Source organism: Camelina sativa, chromosome 7 (assembly GCF_030686135.1).
Source record: "Camelina sativa cultivar CO46 ecotype springtype chromosome 7, ASM3068613v1".
Lineage (NCBI taxonomy): Eukaryota > Viridiplantae > Streptophyta > Magnoliopsida > Brassicales > Brassicaceae > Camelina > Camelina sativa.
In genome coordinates this window covers 2638208-2658618 of record NC_141886.1, presented here as the reverse complement: position 1 = coordinate 2658618, position 20411 = coordinate 2638208, and the positions used below count along the sequence as shown (strand labels likewise).

At 34.4% G+C, this 20411-nt stretch overlaps 3 protein-coding genes and 1 pseudogene across 5 annotated transcripts; 1 reads left to right on the top strand and 3 right to left on the bottom strand.

Moving 5' to 3' along the window:
- Window positions 1–5429: 5429 nt before the first annotated feature.
- Window positions 5430–7915, bottom strand: LOC104700035 (sodium/calcium exchanger NCL-like; annotated as a pseudogene). The gene is made up of 8 exons (XR_015560996.1): window positions 7484–7915; window positions 7209–7381; window positions 7026–7068; window positions 6758–6939; window positions 6532–6671; window positions 6163–6424; window positions 5771–6064; window positions 5430–5679 (listed from the first exon to the last, which is right to left on the bottom strand). The product of XR_015560996.1 is annotated as a sodium/calcium exchanger NCL-like (transcript).
- A 438-nt stretch (window positions 7916–8353) lies between these two features.
- On the bottom strand, window positions 8354–13559 carry LOC104700034 (apoptosis inhibitor 5-like protein API5). 2 transcript variants are annotated; one of them, XM_010415481.3, is made up of 17 exons: window positions 13264–13559; window positions 13028–13128; window positions 12688–12849; window positions 12391–12490; window positions 12231–12296; window positions 11936–12027; window positions 11420–11494; window positions 11173–11322; window positions 10533–10598; window positions 10380–10445; window positions 9982–10092; window positions 9750–9839; window positions 9558–9664; window positions 9263–9377; window positions 9107–9172; window positions 8893–8999; window positions 8354–8810 (listed from the first exon to the last, which is right to left on the bottom strand). In XM_010415481.3, exons 2-17 carry the CDS (start codon window positions 13115–13117, stop codon window positions 8603–8605), a joined length of 1671 nt encoding a protein of 556 aa, XP_010413783.1. In that variant the 5' UTR covers window positions 13118–13128; window positions 13264–13559; the 3' UTR covers window positions 8354–8602. The 2 variants fall into 2 exon arrangements, with proteins under 2 accessions (XP_010413783.1, XP_087312978.1); XM_087456852.1 differs by having other exon boundaries at window positions 11134–11322; window positions 13264–13417.
- Window positions 13560–13572: 13 nt separating this feature from the next.
- On the bottom strand, window positions 13573–15351 carry LOC104700033 (uncharacterized). Its single transcript, XM_010415480.3, has 4 exons — window positions 14935–15351; window positions 14767–14846; window positions 14624–14682; window positions 13573–14076 (listed from the first exon to the last, which is right to left on the bottom strand). Exons 1-4 carry the CDS (start codon window positions 15238–15240, stop codon window positions 13772–13774), a joined length of 750 nt encoding a protein of 249 aa, XP_010413782.1. The 5' UTR covers window positions 15241–15351; the 3' UTR covers window positions 13573–13771.
- A 2960-nt stretch (window positions 15352–18311) lies between these two features.
- LOC104700032 (peroxidase 19-like) lies at window positions 18312–20398 on the top strand. Its single transcript, XM_010415479.3, has 3 exons — window positions 18312–18667; window positions 19091–19291; window positions 19598–20398. Exons 1-3 carry the CDS (start codon window positions 18410–18412, stop codon window positions 20174–20176), a joined length of 1038 nt encoding a protein of 345 aa, XP_010413781.1. The 5' UTR covers window positions 18312–18409; the 3' UTR covers window positions 20177–20398.
- The last annotated feature ends 13 nt before the right edge of the window (window positions 20399–20411 follow it).

The window sequence follows — 20411 nt, the reverse complement described above, 5'->3', positions numbered from 1 at the left end:
GTTTTATCTCTCCCATGAAATAACAGAAAACAATAGTTTCAAAATTAATTTATTGTTAATTATACTATTTATTTTAAAATTATTAGAAATAGAGACAATTTATAGAAGAAAAACATATTTATATTAAATTTGATACACTTTTATTTTCATGAATTTTATAAAAAATTAGTTACACTTAGAGTATAAGATATTTGTTTTGTGATATCGTTTCAATAAATTATTTTAAAATTGACTTATCATATTATAAAATTATTTGTTGTTAACTATTACTTTTATATGTGACAATAAAATTAATATATAAGACAACATAATTTATCTATCAAAGTAAGGTCTTACACCTTTTTTTCTTAGAACATATATCAGTTTTTTCTAAAAAAACCAAACTATAAATAAATTAATTTATCTTAATTATTTATCGAACATACAAAATTTAATTAACTTTGCTGTAACTAATTGACCTATTACTATAAAGTGGTTTCATACATTTCAAAATAAAAACTGAAACCAAATTAATTTATGATAGACTAATTTAAAAATATAAAAGATCTTCTAATATATAAAAAAACTCACATTATATTCAATAATCATATATATTGTATTAAATACGCAACTCAAATTTGTATTTAATAGTAATTTATAAGTTACAGTTTGATTGTCTTTAAAACATATATACTAAAAACATAATGGTATCATAACATAATTGCTTTATCACCCTATGATATAACAGAAAACAAAAATTTCAAAAATTAATTTATTGTTAATTATACTATTTATATTTAAAATAAAATAAAAAATATTAAATTTCACACACTTTTCTTTTCAAGATTTTTTTTTATAAAAACTGGTTAAACTTATTGTATAAGATATTTGTTTTGTGATATCGTTTTAATAAATTACTTTAAAATTTACTTATCATATATAAAACTATTTTTCGTTAACTATTACTTTTAGATGATGACAATAAAATTAATATTTAGGACAACATAAAATTATCTATCAAAATAATTAAGTAAGATCTTACATTTTTCTTTCTAGATTATTTATCAGTTTTTTATTTTTCAAAAAAGAAAAAAATATAAAAAAATATAATTAATCTTAACTATTTTACAAAAATACCATATATAGTTGACTTTGCTATAAGTAATGGTCTTATTACTATAGTAACATACTGTTTAAATAATTTCAACAATATATTGTAATAACAAATATTTAATAATATGTACTTTAACTTTCCTCTTTTTCATGACCCTTCTATGAAATACTATATAACATATATAAATTATAAATTGTAGTTGAACCGTAATATTATGAATATTATTTTTTAAGACATATATTAACAATTACATCTGTACATTTCATATATAATTAAATAGAAACTTCATTTTCTAGTAAGTAATAATCATTAATTCATTATAAATGTATTAAATTTTTTATTTAATAAGATTGTTTATTGATGGTTAATATGTATTAATCTTATTATATACGTATAAATAATCGTATTAAACTTATTATTGATGGTTTATAAGTATTAATGTTATTACGTATTAATTCATTGTTTATTATATACAGATAAATAAATTCCATTTGTTCATATTTTGTACTGAGATCTTGATAGCGAATATTAAAAAGACTGAACGGGAGAAGAAATTAACGGGTATCACAATCGCTCGTGATAGTCCTACCGTTTCGCACTTGTTGTTTGATGATGATAGTCTATTTTCTGTAAAGCAGAGGCGACTGAATATCAGACGGTCATGGAAATAATCAGCAATTATGGTCTAGCTTCAGGGCAGGAGGTTAATCTAGAGAAATCTTCTATCATGTGTGGTAAGAAGGTTCCTTCTAAGATAAGGGATCAGTTAAAATCAGTTATTGGTATATCTAAAAAGGGCGGTATGGGTTCTTATTTGGGTATTCCTGAAAACCTCCAAGGTTCAAAAACGAAGGTTTTTGGCTATGTCAAGGATCGGTTGGATGACCGAGTCAATGGTTGGAATGCAAAGTATTTATCGAAAGGGGATAAGGAGATTATGATTAACTCGGTAGCGTTGGCACTTCCTACCCATGTTATGTCGTGTTATAAATTGCCGCAGGAGTTGACGTCTAAATTAACGAGTGTTATTCCCACTTTTTGGTGGAAGTCAAATGATAAGGCTCGAGGTCTACATTGGGTGGCTTGGGATAAATTGTGCAAAGATAAATGTGCAGGGGGACTAGGCTTCAGAGCTCTGGAACAATTTAACGATGCCATGCTAGCGAAACATTTTTGGCGGTTAATTCAATATCCAACGTCCTTAATGGCTCGGGTGATGAAAGGCCAATATTTTAGAAATAAACATCCTCTTATGGCCAAGAAACCAAATAATCCTTCCTTTGCATGGAGGAGTATTTTTTCAACTAAGGATTTGGTGGAACATGGACCGCGGTGGGCGGTAGGCTCGGGTTGTTCTATTTTGGTTTGGCGGGACCCATGGATACCAGATATTCGGCCACGTCCAGCAAATGGTCGGGGAAGATTTTTGCTACCGAGTTTGATGGTTAACCACTTAATAAATCCTTTCACGAAGGATTGGCATTTGCCTATCCTGGAGGAGTTTCTGGACCCGGCGGATATACCGATTATTCGGAGTATGGCGGTCAGTAAAGTTCAGAAACCGGATCGATTAGTATGGCATTTTACCAAGTCAGGGAAGTATACGGTTAAATCAGGATATCGGTTAGCCTGTTATTTAATGGCGGATGTTGAATACGGGCCGAAATGTATGGCCCTTCGGGCCCAATCGTGGAAACTTGAAGTTCCCCCGAAGGTTCAACACTTCTTCTGGCAGATTGCTTCGGGTACTCTCCCAGTGTTAGAACGGCAAGCGCATCGGGGTGTTCGGTGTGATACTCTGTGCAAACGATGTGCGTCTGCGACAGTAACTATAAATCACGCTCTCTTTAAGTGTCCTCGTTCGCGAGATGTTTGGGCGTTGTCCCCGATATTGTTAGTTCTAGATGGCTTCCCATATGCTTCAATCTATGCAAATCTAGATTTTATTTTCTGGCGGGCGGCTTCCCAGTCGAGGGTTTCTGATATAGCTTGTCGTCTCCCCTGGATTCTTTGGTCACTTTGGAAGGATAGGAATAAAAAAGTTTACCAGGGTTCAGAGGCCGAGCCGGTGGATATTTTAGTTCAGGCGACTAATGATAAATTATTGTGGGAGGAAGTCAACTCTTTCTCGGGGAGTTATCTGCATCCTCCGCCAATGTTGGAGGACAAGGGATCTTTTCCTCGGTGTCAGATTGATGGTTCATGGAAAGGTTCAGACCCTTTTCAAGGTCTGGGTTGGTGGTGTTGTAGTGGTGTAGATTCGACGCTTTTTCTGGGCGCACGGAGTCATAGACGCGGTCCTACATCCTTACACGCGGAGTTACAATCTCTGATCTGGGTTATGGAGTCTCTGTTGGCGGTTGGAGTTGCCTGTCAGATTTTTGAGACGGACTGTACAGAATTAGTGGCGATGGTGCAAACGCCTGATGATTGGCCTGCTTTTTCGAGTCTCTTGGAGGAGTTATTTTTGCTCATATCATCTTTTCCTTCCTTCACACTAATCCGGATCACACGAGAGCTCAACGTAAGGGCAGATTGCTCGCCTGTTCTTCAAGATCTTTAATTTCTGAAACTTCATTTGTAAACTCTTATCTTTTGGTTTGGACAACCAATTTTGAAATTATTTTTTAATTTAATTAATGTTTGGTTAAAAAAGATAAATTTCATTTTTTTTAAAGTACTTCAAAAATATTTGATGGTTCGTGGACTATTCGAATTCAAAAATCTACAATAGTTGACAAAAAAAAATTAAGAACAACGTGCAATCACATTTCTCCATGCACCAATGGCCACGATCACGTGAGTTTTATTAAAACCACTATTTAAAAGATATAAAAACAGGTTTTATTTGTTTTACTTACATGTTTAATAAATGGTATAATATTTATTAGTTAAATTCTAACTTTACATTTTGACCAAGTGGATACAGTTGCTAGATCCACCGTATTCGATAATTATCAAAAGCTGACTACAAATCAAGAAGCAAATGTCCTCTCTTTTTTTTAGTACTGCAAGTTTTTGATAAATACGAGATATATATAATATTTTACAGTGAAAATCATCTATTTAACCGAATATCCAGATTCAATCGTTATCTTAACAACAAATTTCCAGTTGATTCCAAAACATATATAGATCAAAAAGTTAATATCCAAATTGAATAGAGTAGTCAAGTAGAGTACATATACCACCAAAAGTTTATATCTTCTGATCAGCCTTTCACTTTAAAACACCCAAAGAGCTTTGTCGTCATAATTGTTTATCTCTTATGATCGATCCATTTTTTTTTTCTCATCACAATACTTTCATAAAGACATCAAATTTGGTAGTTCCAACATTAGGTTAAATTCAAATTATGGAATTTCTGACATTATTATGGGTTTTTTTTTTGGGGGGGGGGGGGGGGGGGGGGGTTCAACTATGGGTTATTTTAATATATTTTGGATAAGTTTTACGTGGACATGAACAGTTGTGATACAGTTGTCCTCTGATCTATTATGTGTTGGGAAACACAATGTGACTTATTTATTCATCAAAACTTTGATATTCGGAGAAGAACAAATTTGACGCCTATCGGACCTAAATTTAAATACAAGTATTGTGTGCACTTCTTTCGAGTTGTAATATTATTATTGGACTGATGTTAGCTAGAATGCAAGTTGTTATATTATAACATTAGTAAAAAAGAAATAATATCATCAAGATACTAAGATACTGCTGCCGGATCACGTCAAAAATATAATAAAGATAGTGCTGCCGGATCCAACTTACACACTAGAATATGTTATTATCAGTGTTTGCAAAGGGAAGGTCAGTTTATTGGCCCAATAAGATTGAATCTTCCGAGTTAAATTTGCGAATACCACTTGCTCTCAAAATAACCATTACATTATACTTTTTGTTCTTCTAAATCAGCGAAGAACATATGCTAAGTTTCTTCTATATATATGCAAGTTATAACAATGATAACATTCGTGAAAGAAAATACTCCGACTAATTTAGTTAAGCTGTTTCCACAAAAAGATACGAATTTTCGACACACATTCAAATAGTAATATAAAATTCTAAAATTATGTCCATAATTAATAAATAAAGAAAATAGATTCATATGGGAATTCACACTTGAAGGAAACAAAGTTGTGTTCATAGGTTTTATTGGAGAAGAAGAATCAACAACAATGTCTCCAAAGACGAGCTTTCACATATACAACACATAGATCACATACATCACAACCAAACAGAACAACTGAAATGTGCAAGAACTACGAAAGACACCGATGGCATTACTCTTTGAAATGTTGCCTTATTACTCTCAGTCTCACCTAGTGGTGTAAACTTAGTTCTTGTCTAGAAAATGAAAGCGGAGATAGATAAGGAGAAGAGATAAAAAAGTACACAGCAAAGGCTAATACACACATCCAGAAGGGGTAAGTCGATCTCATATAGACCGGTAAGCCTATTATGAGGCCAATGACCACAACGATAAGAGCTTCCACTGAGTAATTCCATGTCAACCCCCTTGTGTATACAATTGCCAATATGATTGAAATTCCCATGAGGTTATTCATTGTAATATCTTTGTAAATCTGTGGAAACCAACAAAAATGCCCTTAAAATTTCGAGTTATCTTAACGTGTTATCCAAGTTAAGGAATTGTGAATATGTAGTTGAACTAACCTCGGAGAAAGTATTGGATGATATTTGTTTCTTGTCTTTCCCACGACAGAAGCGTGTGGATAGAGTGTTCTTTAAGTTTCTAGCCAAAGGGATAATCGCGAACACGATGTAGAAAGAAGGAATTCCAGCTGAGACCGATAAAAGCTCAATGTTCATCATAAAAGGTTAAGCTAGAAAGAGTACAATTAGGATCCCTGCGATGACTTCAATGGTAGCTCCCAATGTTTCCATAGAGAGCAGTTTTGTGACAAGTGTTTGCTTCGTTTTTTCTAGCTTAAGAACTCCGACCTCCTCCTGCAACACATCATGATTTCATAAACATTGTCAAAGTAGAGAAATATCCAAAATGGCATTTCTCTTGAAATGATATGTGACATATGTATTAGACTTACAGTGTGATTACTGTCTTCTCTTTCGTCCTCGACACTATCAAACTTAAATTTGTATTGTTTGAGAAATTTTGTGATCCCTTCCTCGAATTCATTCTCTTTCAATTGACCGTCTCTGTCTCCATCAAATTCCTCAAGAAACTCTTTAGCGAGCTCATTGATGTCACATTTCATTCTCCCAAAGTTCCACAACTCAATGGTTAAGTCTTTTAGCTCAGATATTTGTATCTTCCCGTCATTATTCGTATCAGTTTTCTCGAACAAACTAAAGATATAAGCAGTGATTTACGATGTAAGAAAGCTTAAAATGAAGTAATTCTTGCTTCCAAAAATATAGAGAACAGAAGTAAGAGTCTTATTATATATGACAACCTTTTCAAGCTCTCTTTACTTAGTTCTCCGCCTTCTATAAGGTTTTTTGGTGAAAACCTATGTAAGTGCTTATGAACTTCTGACATGAGCTCAAACCTCGTGTGATCTAAGCTCTTCCCTTGGTTAACCCTATCAGAATACTGCGAATATACCACAAATGTGTCAGTACTTTTTGAAGTATTAAATGTCATTTAGACTTTGCTTAGGTTTTTCAAAGGGCTTATACCGAGTAAATAAAGTAGACAACGGTTGAAGAAATAGAGATTATCAGTGCGATCAACACAATGATGTGACTCCAAGACTGTGATTCAGAGAACGCTGAAAATGTCACCATGAGAAAGGGAGATAGACTCAACAACATAATCCCTGCTGCTTTCTTGTTCTTAGGATCCGCTTCTACGCTTGCTTCTGGAGAGAGATAGACCACAAAAATTTTAATACCAAAAATATTGTCAAGAGAAGAAAGAAAAAGGAATCTAAGAAACTGAGCGTACCAACAAGGCTTTTCACTATCTTTTTTCTTTGGCTATGTCCATCCTGTATGATTTTTTGATGAACATTCTTTGACGATAGGAACGAATTATAAAAATATATATGCTCATAAGAGATCCTTGAGTCTCAAGAAACTAGCTAACAGATTCCAGACTAGAAGAAAAGAAACAATATGAAAATCTTACAGTGGTTGCTGTTCTTACTGACTGGTCAGAACTTGGGCCAGTGATGATAAACACAACACAAGCTCCCCATTGAATTGTGAGAGCAAACACAGTATATCCCACGGTAACTCCACCAACGTTGTCACCTATGATGAAGGAGTTGGCAACATCGCTGCTCAATGATAGTCCAGTCGCTGAGATCAAAACCAAAACAAAAAAAAGAGAGAAAAGTTTTAAACTCGAGTATATGTTTTCAGATGTTTTCCTGGAGTGAACTAAAGAATGAGGATCCTTACAGAGCATCAGGACAATTCTTGGAAACATTGTAAGAAGAGGGAAGACGATACCACCATAAAACCCGACCTCGAAGATTAGAAAGAGCTTCGATCTTCCTTCAGACAAGAAATAGTCACCGATGATCAAGAGACACCCAAAGGAGAAAACTTGGAAGATATAACTTCCAACATTGTCTGAACATGGAAGAAACCCGTATACATGAACACACGCTGTCCCGGACACGTTCTTTGGAGGATCGAGAGTGATAGAATCATAATCAGAGGCGCCATGGAGGCCATCAGAAATCAAGAACGAAGTATTCAGAGGGACAGGACTCATGACACGAGCGCTCACACCAGAGATGATCAAAGGTAGAGAGAGAAAGGAGAAGAAGAGCGTAAGACCTGCCATGGAAGTAAACTCGAAGATTTAGTGAGTAATTTGGTCGGATGGTTTCCCTCTATATGTATATATACAAGCACACGAAACCCCACATATTAGACAAGATCTTACAAATATAATAAACAAAGACTCTTTTTAAGGTTAATTTTTGAACGAGTACGATGAAGACTGATAGGATCATGTTTAAAACGTGAACAGTATTAATTCGCGGTAGGTGAGTCATATTATATAAATTTTGTAATGAATTTTTGAATCTTAGATAAAGCAAATTAACCAAATTATTAAGATGATGAATGGTAAGTTTTTAAAACATGTTCTTTTGTAATAAATATAATAGTAAGAGCGTTGATGAGCCTATAACCATTCACTTGGACAAGAAACAGTGCGCTTACCGGAGAGTCTCCGGCGGAGACATTGCCAACTCCAAAGACGTGCTACGGAAGTAATCCCTCTCTTATGTATGTGAGGGCTAAAATACTAAATTTATATACTTAAGGTCTTAAGGTCATCATTAATGCTCGAATTTTGTTCTGACACAATGAAATTAACAAAAGAGATTCTAATTCAAATTTCTCCATCCATAGTGAACAGAGAAAACCACACAAAGGGTCTATTCTGATATGAGAAGTCTCCCAACTCTACCATGTATCGAAACCAAAACTTGTCCTAACAAAGACACTTACAAATAAACGGAAACAGAAACACAGTTATGGAATCCTCTCATGGAAGCTTTTTTATTACCAGTGACCTCTTCCTTGTCCTCTTCCTCGACCACCTCCACGTCTTCCCCAATTTCGGTTCCCGCCTCTACCAGCACCATAGGATGATATTCCCTCAAAGGCCTTGTTCACAAGCTGGCTCTGCATAGCACCACCTGAACCACGTCCTTTCTTTGCTGAGACATTGTTACCACTTCCATTGTTGCTATTAGCAGGCCGCTTTCCTCTGTGAATTATTGGAAATGTAAATTACAAACAGATATACAAGACAACAGAAAGTTGGAGTTAGAGTAGACGTAGCAACAAACCCGATTGTTGTTTTTGTTGTGGTTGAGGCTAACGGCTTTGTTGCTTCTTTCCAAGAAAGGTTGAGATTAGTGTCTCCGATAAAAGGAGGCGTTTTTGCATGTAATGGCTGTTTCATATCAAAAATTTCCCCAAGTTTAAGTTATAACATCAAATTATATGTTTCCACCAAAACAAAAGAAAAACAAGGGAAAAGACAGATGTTGTGATGTTCACCTTTGTCATTGCCAATATGTTATTACAGGTCCTAAGTCCAGTTGTAGTATTCTGCTTCTTTGTTTTCTGGAAAAAATAAAGATCACAAAGGTGCGTTAGTCCTGAAAGCAAACAACACTGGTTAAAAAGAAGGGAGTTCCAGGTTAATGTACTTACAATGCTCGCCTTCTCTTCATCTGTCTTAGCAGCCGACATGGCTTTGTTGTGCTCAGTCATTCCCTGAGTCAATTTTTTCAATGTTGCCTTGGTCAGATCCTCAACAACGGTCAATCTGCACCAATGGTTGGCAAATCACAAAAACAAAAGCTTTAGGATATCATTTAAAACTACCAGGAACTCTTCTACCTCTTCTTTCTTAGATTACCAAAAACAAAATTGTCTCTAAACAACGAAGATAAACTGAAGTTTCAGCGTGCAAATTTTGGATGTCATATCAAAGAATTAACAATACCTCTCAGTGAAGTCTTTGTTCAACTCTGAGAAGTCCTCCCCCAATCTGTCTGACGGCTGGCCGGTCACAATCTTGTACCCGCACAAGCTGTTTGTAGCATTTGGAACCTATATATGTTCAACATAATCAGATAAGTAAAACAAGGAAGAAAGAAAAAGAACGGGATACATCACAAATAAGGTTATTGGTTACCTTGTGGGCAAGGTGATGAAACGCATACAACAAACACTCCACGTATGTGAAGTTCATTTCCTCTCCAGTCTTTCTGGCAGGCATGTATATCTGAAAACAAAGAGTGTGACATTCTTCATAATATTGCATGTAATGCATTTACATTCAAAAGTGAACTTATACAATATAAGCAAGAATGACCACAAACTAATTCTCAAAGGAATCATGACACACTGGCACTTAAAAGAGGTACCTTTAAAAGCTGAACGATGGAAGGAAGCAGCTGTCTTGCTTCCTGAGCAGTTGTGTATGGAGAAATATCAGCAAGAGCTTTGAGCAAATCAAGTTTCCTCTCTTCCGGCAGCTAGTTAAGAAAAAAGAACTCGAAGTTATTATGGTGGCCACGAAGCTCCTTTTTTGGAGTGATACAGATATTGACATGAAAGAAGGCAAAAGAGAAACAAGCACAAATACCTACAAATATGGACTAACTAAACGTTAAAAGAAACTAGCTTTCATACCATTAGTGCCATAAACTATTCTTCATTATGTCTAAGAGAGTAGATAACAGATGCCTAAAAGAGCACACAGGGATCACATGCTGATATAAACACAAGTATGAAATAAGAAAGCAAAGAAATACCACGATACCTTGTCAAAAACAGGCATGATATGTTGGTTCAAATAGCTAAGAAACCTGCTGCTGGGAGCACCTCTCTGTTCAGAAGAGAACGAAGTTAGTAAGATAAGTTTATAGAATGGGACTCTATCCAGCTACTAGCAGTTCTTATTCCAAGTTCGTACCGCAAAAAAGGGAAGAGCCAGTTGCAGGCATGATATCAACCTGTCAATATGATCTGTGTCTGAAACCTGCGAAAACCAATATTTATAATCAGGAATAATACCATAGTGCAAGGATATTCTCATATAAATTTGGATGTCCAACTTATACTTCGAACTATTATACTCACCATATGGGGGATACAGGAAAATTTAATATAGAGTGTTGTCATAATATCAGAGTAGGCATAATCAAGTCTGCATAACTCACTATGGTCATACTATCAATTTAACAATTTTGTGTGTTTCCTTGCCTTCAAACCAGGACCAAAGAATATACTGAAGTTCAAGGGAAAATAACATCACTCAAGAGAAAGAATGCAGCGAGTGGTACATTTTTCTAAGTTTTTTGTCAACAGGATGGAGTATGTACAAAGGATGGATATATACTACTGCCACAGAACATGTCAAACTGAATAGTGATATGCAACTAAAAAGAACATTGATACACAGCGGGATAAATAGTACTATCATTTCAAACAATCAAGAAATGTAGGTGTATCTTCACGATGATGCAACACAACCAACTAACACCAGATTGAACGATGCAATACCACAAACTTACTTCAAATTGTGCATTTAAGATGCAATACCACAAACTTACTTCAAATTGTGCATTTAAATCCGCCTGTCCTTCAATAATTTCCACAAGTTCTTGCATTCTTTCTTGAGGAGCTTTGCCACCAAATATACTCAAACTTGTCAGGAAATCCATAAACATTTTAAACTCCCCTCCAGTTACATCTTCTAGGCTCTGCGAAATCCAAATAAAGTCAAGAACAAATGACAAAGAAGAAGAGGCAGATAGAAGAAACAAAAGGAACTGCATAAACACCAGATAAAGGTCTTACCTGTTTGATCAAATCTGTTATATGTCTTTCCATCTCCTCTTGAGGTTTCAAGAGCTCCCCTTTAAGAGGAAACACCTACATATAAATTAAGATAAAAAGATATACAATGAATATAGGCTCTTATGGTATTACAAACCCCTCAAATGATTGTTTTCCTAATATAATAGATATCCATACCATTATCACATTTTCATATCACTTCCTCTGTTATTGTTAAGGGAACTTCTTTTAAATCATAAACAATGTCAAGGAGGAGACATGACTAAAACATGCACTAGATATCAGCCACTTTAGTTGATTAAGTATAGTTTGTACATCTTGCAACTGAACCAATATGTCTACTTTACTGGTTGACTGGTCTAAGCAGAGTTTGTACATCATGTCTACTTTACTGGTCTAAATAAAATCCCAATAGGTCTAACTTGGTGGAAACAATGAGATATAAATATCAAATTAAGTCATGCAACGCTATTCTGGGAACCTTGCATATAGGAAAAGCCATTGGTATATAGTTACCTTTTCTCTGATGAAACTCAAGACCTTTTCACGGATTTGATCATCGGTAGTTGGAGTAACCCCAGCATGCGTGAATAAGGCAGTCGAAGATGCTGTAACAAAAGAGACAAAAAAATTAGCAAAACACAAGAGAATTGCAGAGTCAGTAGCGATATCATATTGAAAATCTTAGATCATTTAGCAGACTACAACCATAGCAAGTAATTTATTCACTTAAACCTACGCCTGATCATGATCAAGAGTAAAATTTTTAAAACAGAATCAGTATTTTCATATAGAACAACGATAACACTACCTTTCGGATCTTGTCGTATCAATGACATCAGAGCCTTATGCACAGCATCACGCTCCACAGGTTCCTCTTCAAAATCATAAAACCTCCCAAGTCAGATGAGAAAAAGAAAAAAAAAACGGAAATAGGTATATACACCAGTAACAAAAATCTCAAGAGTTACCAGTATTCAAAAGTTGCACAAGAACATCAACAATCTTAGATATAATCTCTGGTGTATCCTTACAGAACAGCGGGAGCCCGCGGATAGCTTGAACACGCACCTACACACACACAAAAAAAAAAAAAAAGAAACACATGTTTAACTCAAACCAAAAGGACAGTTTCCACAAGAAAGCAAAACTAAAAAAAAAAAAATCGTGCATAGACAAGTAAAACATTCTCTTGGGAAGCCAAAGAAGTACTAAGAATGTGTTGTTTCAGGATAAATCCCATCTGTAAGGAGACAAAGGGAACATACCCCAAGATCTCCATCATCAATGCAGTCCATATGCGCATCGAAAGCCTCAGTAGAGAGACTAGGGAAGAACTTGAAGTAGCGTGGAATTAGCTGCGAGGCAAGCTGCTTCGCCTTCATACTAGTCTTGGACATCTTGATAATCCCTTCATAATCCTCAACATTCTACAAAACGAGAAACGAAATCAAGTAAACTGCGAAAAATCAGAACAATAGCAAACCTAGAGAAGCCTAAATTCGAATCAATCTTCCATACTAACCTAATTTCATAATCCGGGGCAGAAACAAGGGAATACTCAATTTCAATTAAATTCAAACCCTAGTTGGAAAAATTGAGACGAACCTGAGACTTGTCCTTGGAGGCATTGAGGCGCTCACTGAACTCATAGAGCTTCTCGATTTGCTGAACTTCTTCCGACTGGTTCTCTGACATTACGGAGGAAGCTGAAGAGCGAGAATAAAAAAAAACTGAGGCAGATGAGTATATAATAAACACATAGTTGAAAAAGCTATACAGATGTAACCACGTCTCTGTAAACAGGGAAAAAGGCGGGAGAAAGATGAAGATGAAGAGCGTACATGGTGTAGGGGTTTTGGAAGAAGACTGTAGAAAGATTTGAGATAGTTCCCGAGTGTTGTTGTTTTCACGAGTCCGATGACCTTCCCCTTTAGCTTGAAGGAGACGAGCGAGAGCTTAATTAATAATAATATATGTGTCGTAGATGTTGGGCCTAATACCTAAAACGCCTTCGTTTCATATTTATAAAACTTGAGAAACGCGACATGAATTTATCGATTCTTTGAAATTCACCCCCGATGTTTTTTATTTGTTGATATAATCCACCTGAAGAATAACATCATCACTTTCTCGATTTGAAAAAGGAGTCCTTTACTCAAAATTTGTTTATTCAAGAACAAAATCTCTCAAATCTGATATTTGCCACAAGAGAAGTATCTCAGCCAAACTTGTTTTGTTATGAATAATAAATAGTCTTATTACCTTACAAAAGCAATTCTAATAAAAGGAGTGTTTTCAAGAACTCAAAAAATCAGAGAAGTTTTTTTTCCTCCTGATTAAGCAAAAAAATCACAGAACAGGCATATCTAGAGCTTGTAGCACATCTTTGAACTCGAAGTCATGAGTATGCTTATTGAAACGTTCGAGCAGCTTGTACCGAGAGTCGTTCAAGTAAAAAGACTGAGCTGTCTCCATGATCCATTTCGCCTCTTCGTCAGTGAGTTTGCTTGTGAAGACAACATCTCCTCGGATAAACACCAAGTCCTTTGTCTCTGAAAGCTCAGTGTAGAATGTGGCAGTCAGGTAAGGAGCTGCTTGAGTTCCTCTTGCTTTGTAGTCTTCGAGACCAGTGAAAATCATGTGAGGTGCTTGAACTGCCACAATAAAATTGACCGTTTACATAAGAATAAGATCATAAACCGAAGAGCTCTTCGTTTTCCTAGGAAATGAACCCACTCACATAATGGTACGTCTAGCAAAATTCAGCCTCACATACCCTCAGTAAAAAGCTCTGTTCTTGAGATCAGTAGGTTACTAACTTTTGTCCTGAATAAGTAAAACAATGTTCATTGCTAATCTCACTACTTCAATCGAACTCCCTGATAAAAGCTACCACAAACCTAGAGCTAACAATGTCATGTAAAGTATGTAACCAATTCATATGAATTTCTCATTATGACACCAAAAGGAGGACTAAATGTTACATCTAGCAAGATTCAGCCTCACATACCGAAACAATAAACAGTTCTTGAGATCAGGGGGTTTGCTAATTTCTAAATGCTAATCTCACTAACTTAACTGAAGAGTCCCTGATAAAAGCTACCACAAACCTTGAGCAAACAATGTTATGTAACCATTTTTTTCAAATAATTATCACAACAAGAAATGAAAGATAAGATAATGGAGGATTAGAGTTTGAACCTTGAGCAAACATAGTAATGTAGCCATTGCCTCTCCACAATGGAATGACAAAGTATCGGCTGCAATTGTAACGTTCAATTAGAAGAATGATCAAAATCAAGATTTTATGTTAGCAAGAACAAGGACAATCATATTGTTATTACCATTCGGATGCTCGTTGCTCCAACAATCGATAAAGCTGAGCTTTCATCGTTATCCCAATATGACCTCGTCCCAAGTGATACTGACACAAAAATAAAACTGTAGTAAGATCCAACGAAATGCAATTCAAAGATACAAAACACACATCCAAGGACCAATTTTAGATTTACATCGTCCCAGATGGAAGTGAGTTCTTCGGGAGATTTAGTCTTGGCTCTCGCTAAATCCATGATTGAATCCAAAGGTTTCGGCTGCAAAGGAGTAAACCCAGATGCGAATTGCGAATTTCTGACTGAACCAAGCGAAGCCCATTTTTTGTGATTTCCAGGTAAAACTTCTGAGAGCTTCTTAGTTCCGGCATCTCGTTGCCATGAAGATGAACGCGAAGTGAAAATTTGTCTATACGAAGAAGATGAAGAGAGCTTAGTATCTTTAGCCAGACTCGAAATAGAACCAAGGATTCTTCTCAATTTCATGGTGTTCAACGAAATGATGAAGATGAATTTCTCAGAGGAATATTGTCGAACACGTTGTATGCAAAATAGATCTAATCCACAAAAATTTACAGAAGTCCATTGTTTGGAAATATCATATTGTTTTAGAACCCTAACGGGAAACGTCGTCGGTTCGCAATTCCGTGGGTTAACTTCGGTTCGACCGGAAGAACCGGTTTATGTAGCTTCGTGTTTTTCTGAACCGGTAATAATGCGCTGGTTTTATAAGTATCCCTTATATAATTACGGGTTAGGCTGATTTTTACGGGTTAGACTGATTTTTTGTAAGTAAAAATAATATAGATTTAGGTAATTATAAATAGGCAAGCTTTAACTATAATTACCTAAATCTATAAATTAATTATAGGTAATATTTAAAAAATGAAATCTCTCAATCTAATTAAAACAAAAATATGTGATTCTTCTTTTATATTTATTTTATTTTATACTTAAATTATTTTAAGTTTTTATCTAATATATTTAGTTAATAAAATTTATGATTTTTTCTGCATATGATGTAATTTAAATTTTTTTTAAACAGACATATGTTGCTACACTGATGAATAAAAAAATATACAAAATGTCCTACATCACCTAAGAAAACTAGGCAAAGATTCAAAGTTATATTAATAAAAAAAAAACCAAAATGATTCTGAATACGAATGAGCTGAAACCTTGATTTATCAGACATTTAAATTAAAAAATTTATACATTTTATTATGGTTCTTTATTTTAAAGAATTTCAACTTTTAATAACTTTAAAAATTCAAATGTATAACTTTTTAAAAAATTTAAAGATTATTAATATTTCAATTATTTAAACATTTATCTTTTTATAAAATATTTAAGATATGAATAATATTTAAACTTTATAAGAAGTTCAAATATTATAAATATTTCAATTTCTAAAATAATAAAATTTATTCAAACATTTTAAATTTTAATAATATATACGAATTAAAATATCACATGACGGGTTATATGGCAGGACATGTTTGAGTTGATATTAATAGAAAATTAAAATGTCATTAATTTTGTGCTAGACGGGTAAAATATCATCTCATTATTTTGTGAACTTTTTAAAAACTTTAAAAATTATTAATATTTCAATTATTAAAACATTTAACATTTATAACTGTTTAAGATATTAATAATATTTAAACTTTATAAGAAGTTCAAATATTATAAGTAGTTCAATTTCTAAAAAAAGAAACTTTCTTAAAACATTTTAAATTTTAAAAATATATTTAGATTTTTATGAATTAAAATATCACATGACGGTTTATATGGCTAGACATGTTTGAGTAGATATTAACTGAAACTTAAAATGTCATTAATTTGGTGCTACATGGATAAATTTTGTTAACAATATGATTATTAGATTAATAGACGTATCTAATTAAATCGATTAATTAATACTGTAACAAAATAATTAATATGCGGTATAGTGTAGGTTAAGTCATATAATTAACAATAAAATACAATATATAATTTTGAAAAGTAAACAAATCAAATAAAATTAACAAACATAAATTAATATTTTATCAAATAACTTAAACTGCAGTATACCACGGGTCAAAATCTAGATTTACTAGAATAGATCTTACAAAATAGATGTTATTTTCATAAGTTATATTCAACATATGATTTCATGGCATAGTGTTTGAGCAAAAAAAAAACAAAAAAAACAATCATATATATAACACTTTAAATAAAAATTACAATATAAATAAAATAAATGTTAATCCGTGCTTTAGCACGGGTCCAATTCTAATAGTCCAATTAAAGACCTAACCAAAGTAGTCCAAACGCAACCTGAGTTCCAAAACAAAATGAATGATGGATTAGACCTTCAACTTGATCAACACTTGAGTCAGGTGCGTACTAACATAATGGCTTGTCAGATGATTCACATAGCAATTGATGCAGTATTGTCAGTATAATCTTATGTAGTAAAATATAATAAGTAAAGATGTTGCAAAAATGGTTCGCACCAAGATTTTATTAACCTGGGTCATTTGTTTTCCTATATTTTATCTCTTAGGAGATTATTAAAAATGGTTCTTACTCTAAATTTTGTAAAACGTTTATTTTTTCTTCAAATATAATTTAAAATTAAAAAAAAAAAAGTACTATGTTGCACGATTTTAAAAATCTACTAGCTAGCTTCAGTGTACGTACAAAAACAAAAAATGATCCAATCACAATATAATGTTGTTTAGTCAAAGCAAAGCAAGAATCTTTGCCACAATGTTTTTGCTTTAATTCGTTCGCCCGTGAGTGATTGGAATCTTCTCTCTTAACATGGTCATGTGTGTTATTGTATCAATCTCTACTCTCTCAATAGTTTTAAGTTTTAACTATGGATATGTCAGTCTGATTTTCAGACAAACGTTTTTAATTTAGTTTTGTTTAAGCACTAGTTGATATTGATCCAGACAATTTATAATAGATCGAGCGATCATCTTCTTCTTTTCTTTGTTTTTTTAAATCGAACGATCATCTTTGAATGCAAACATGCATCGATACAAACACTAAATTTTTGATAGTGAGTTCACTTCTTTTATCCTTACCAGATACAGGTATTATATACAACACATAAAACAATACAAAAACGATCTTTTTAAGAGATGTTAGTTAGATCATATGTAATCACGGGACAACATGTAAACCTAATATTTAATGGAGTACTATTTACATATTTATATTTATTCCATCTCATTTAACAAATTACAGGATCGCATTACATATTAATCCTTTTCCAGAAAGAAAAAAAATTGTGTAACATTTAGTGGAATACATTATCACGCATTCAACTCAAAAGATCGAGAAGGTTATTTTCTTTTTGTCGGCAAATATCTATAAAGTTAATAAACCATGATTGATTCCACATTTTTGAGTGAATTACACAGAAAAAATGAGATCTTACTAAGCCATATGTTTTATAAATTTCCCAACGCACTAAAGGTGAGTGTCACTCTTTTCTTATCTCACAAAATATTTCTGTTTAAAAATAAAATAAAAAAATCAACTTGTTTGTCACTTAACGAGATTTGACTTAGGTTGTTTCTGTTGTCACTATGTAAACAGTACAAAAAACTGTAAACTATTTATTAGTTTGTCCAGAATCACAGTATCTCACAACCCCACCATGCATGTCCTATCTCTTTTTTTATCCGCAATATTCTTTTTTCTCTTCCTCGCATCAACCATTTCGATTACCCCCACAACCTCTCAGCCTCCGGCATTGCGGCGAATCCACCACAGAGACCTCTCCGTCGATTACTACTCCAAGAAATGTCCTCAGCTCGAAAATCTCGTCGGTTCCATCACTTCTCAGCGGTTCAAAGAAGTTCCCATCTCAGCTCCAGCCACCATTCGCCTCTTCTTCCACGACTGCTTCGTTGAGGTCAATTTTTTTTTTACCAAAACTGAATCTTGCATTCTTTTTCTTAGGTACGATCTATAGCACTCATAGCAGAACTTGCATTTTAGAATTACTAACTGGCACGGTCAAATTTTAATGATCATCCAATTGTACCGCAGTAGTAATTGGAAAGTCAAAACACTAATACGGAACATAATCCCGACAATATGTTTCACGGGTTCGGTTTCAAACGTAGCGCAGATTAGCAAACAGCAGTCAAGATTCGGCGCATTTTAGGCAATAAACTCAACAGTTTTGGTCAACTAAAAACTCAACAGTAATTTGGTTACAACATGTGCTATTTGCTTAGCAAATAACAATACACATCTCATGCCTGCAAACTAGTAATTGATTATGGACTACGACGACTGATGATCAAGATAAATTGAAATTGAATTCTTGAAGGGCTGTGATGGGTCGATATTGATAGAAACAAAGAAAGGAAGCAAGAAATTAGCAGAAAGAGACGCTTATGAGAATAAGGAATTGAGAGAAGAAGGATTTGAGAGTATCAACAAGGCAAAGGCATTAGTTGAGTCTCATTGCCCTTCTCTCGTCTCTTGTTCTGACATCCTCGCCATCGCCGCTCGAGATTTCATCCACCTGGTATAAAGTCCAACTTTACTCCTACTAATTACTATAATAATATTTTTGGTGTTCATATACTAATTCGGTACTAAACAGATTTTTGTAGTCCTAGAATCGGTTCAAATGTATCTCAAATTTCAACCAAACCGGAAGGCTATAACAATGCTGTATTTGTCCACTGTCCAAGACGGTTTTGACTAAATTATCAAAAACCGAGTTTTAAACATAATTAAGTAGAATAAACCAAAGTGTATTGTGCCCACTCCGATGGTTAACGTATATCGACGTGTCATTTGACTAATGTTTTGTTTTGGTTCCAAATAGGCAGGTGGACCTTACTATCAAGTGAAAAAAGGAAGATGGGACGGCAAAAGATCAACGGCCACGAACGTCCCTCCAAACATACCTCGATCAAACTCAACCGTTGATCAACTCATCAAGCTCTTCGCGTCCAAAGGCCTAACCGTAGAGGAACTTGTTGTCCTTTCCGGGTCTCACACCATCGGCTTTGCCCATTGTAAAAACTTCGTTGGTCGTCTCTACAACTTCAAAGGCTCAAAACAACCCGACCCCACGCTCGACCCGAGATTACTCAAGGAGCTCCGTATGTCGTGTCCTTTTTATGGTGGAAGCACCGGCGTCGTACTCCCGCTCGATGCTACAACTCCGTTTGTGTTTGACAATGGATATTTCACAGGACTAGGAAGTAAGATGGCCTTTCTCGAGTCGGATCAAGCCATTTTCCTTGACCCTAGGACGAAGCCCATTGTACTTGAGATGGCTAGAGATAAGCAGAGGTTTCTCAAGGCGTATGGAGGGACTATGGATAAAATGGGTTCCATTGGTGTCAAGAGAGGGAAGAAACATGGGGAAATACGAACTGATTGTCGAGTCTTTTTATAGATTTTATAGTATTTAACTTTATTGTTTTGTGTGACAGTGTGAGGGTTTTTGTCTTGATCTTGATGTGTTTTGTCCTGTGTATTTTCTTGATTGTTTTGTTCATAGAATAAGGTTTTTTCTAGAAAGCATCGCTGACGGTGAACTTTCAAGATTTGTTTAGAAATCATTTATAAGCCAGATTTGGAGTTTAAGAATCTGTCAAATTGTGCTACCTAGTTGATCCAATCATTTTCAG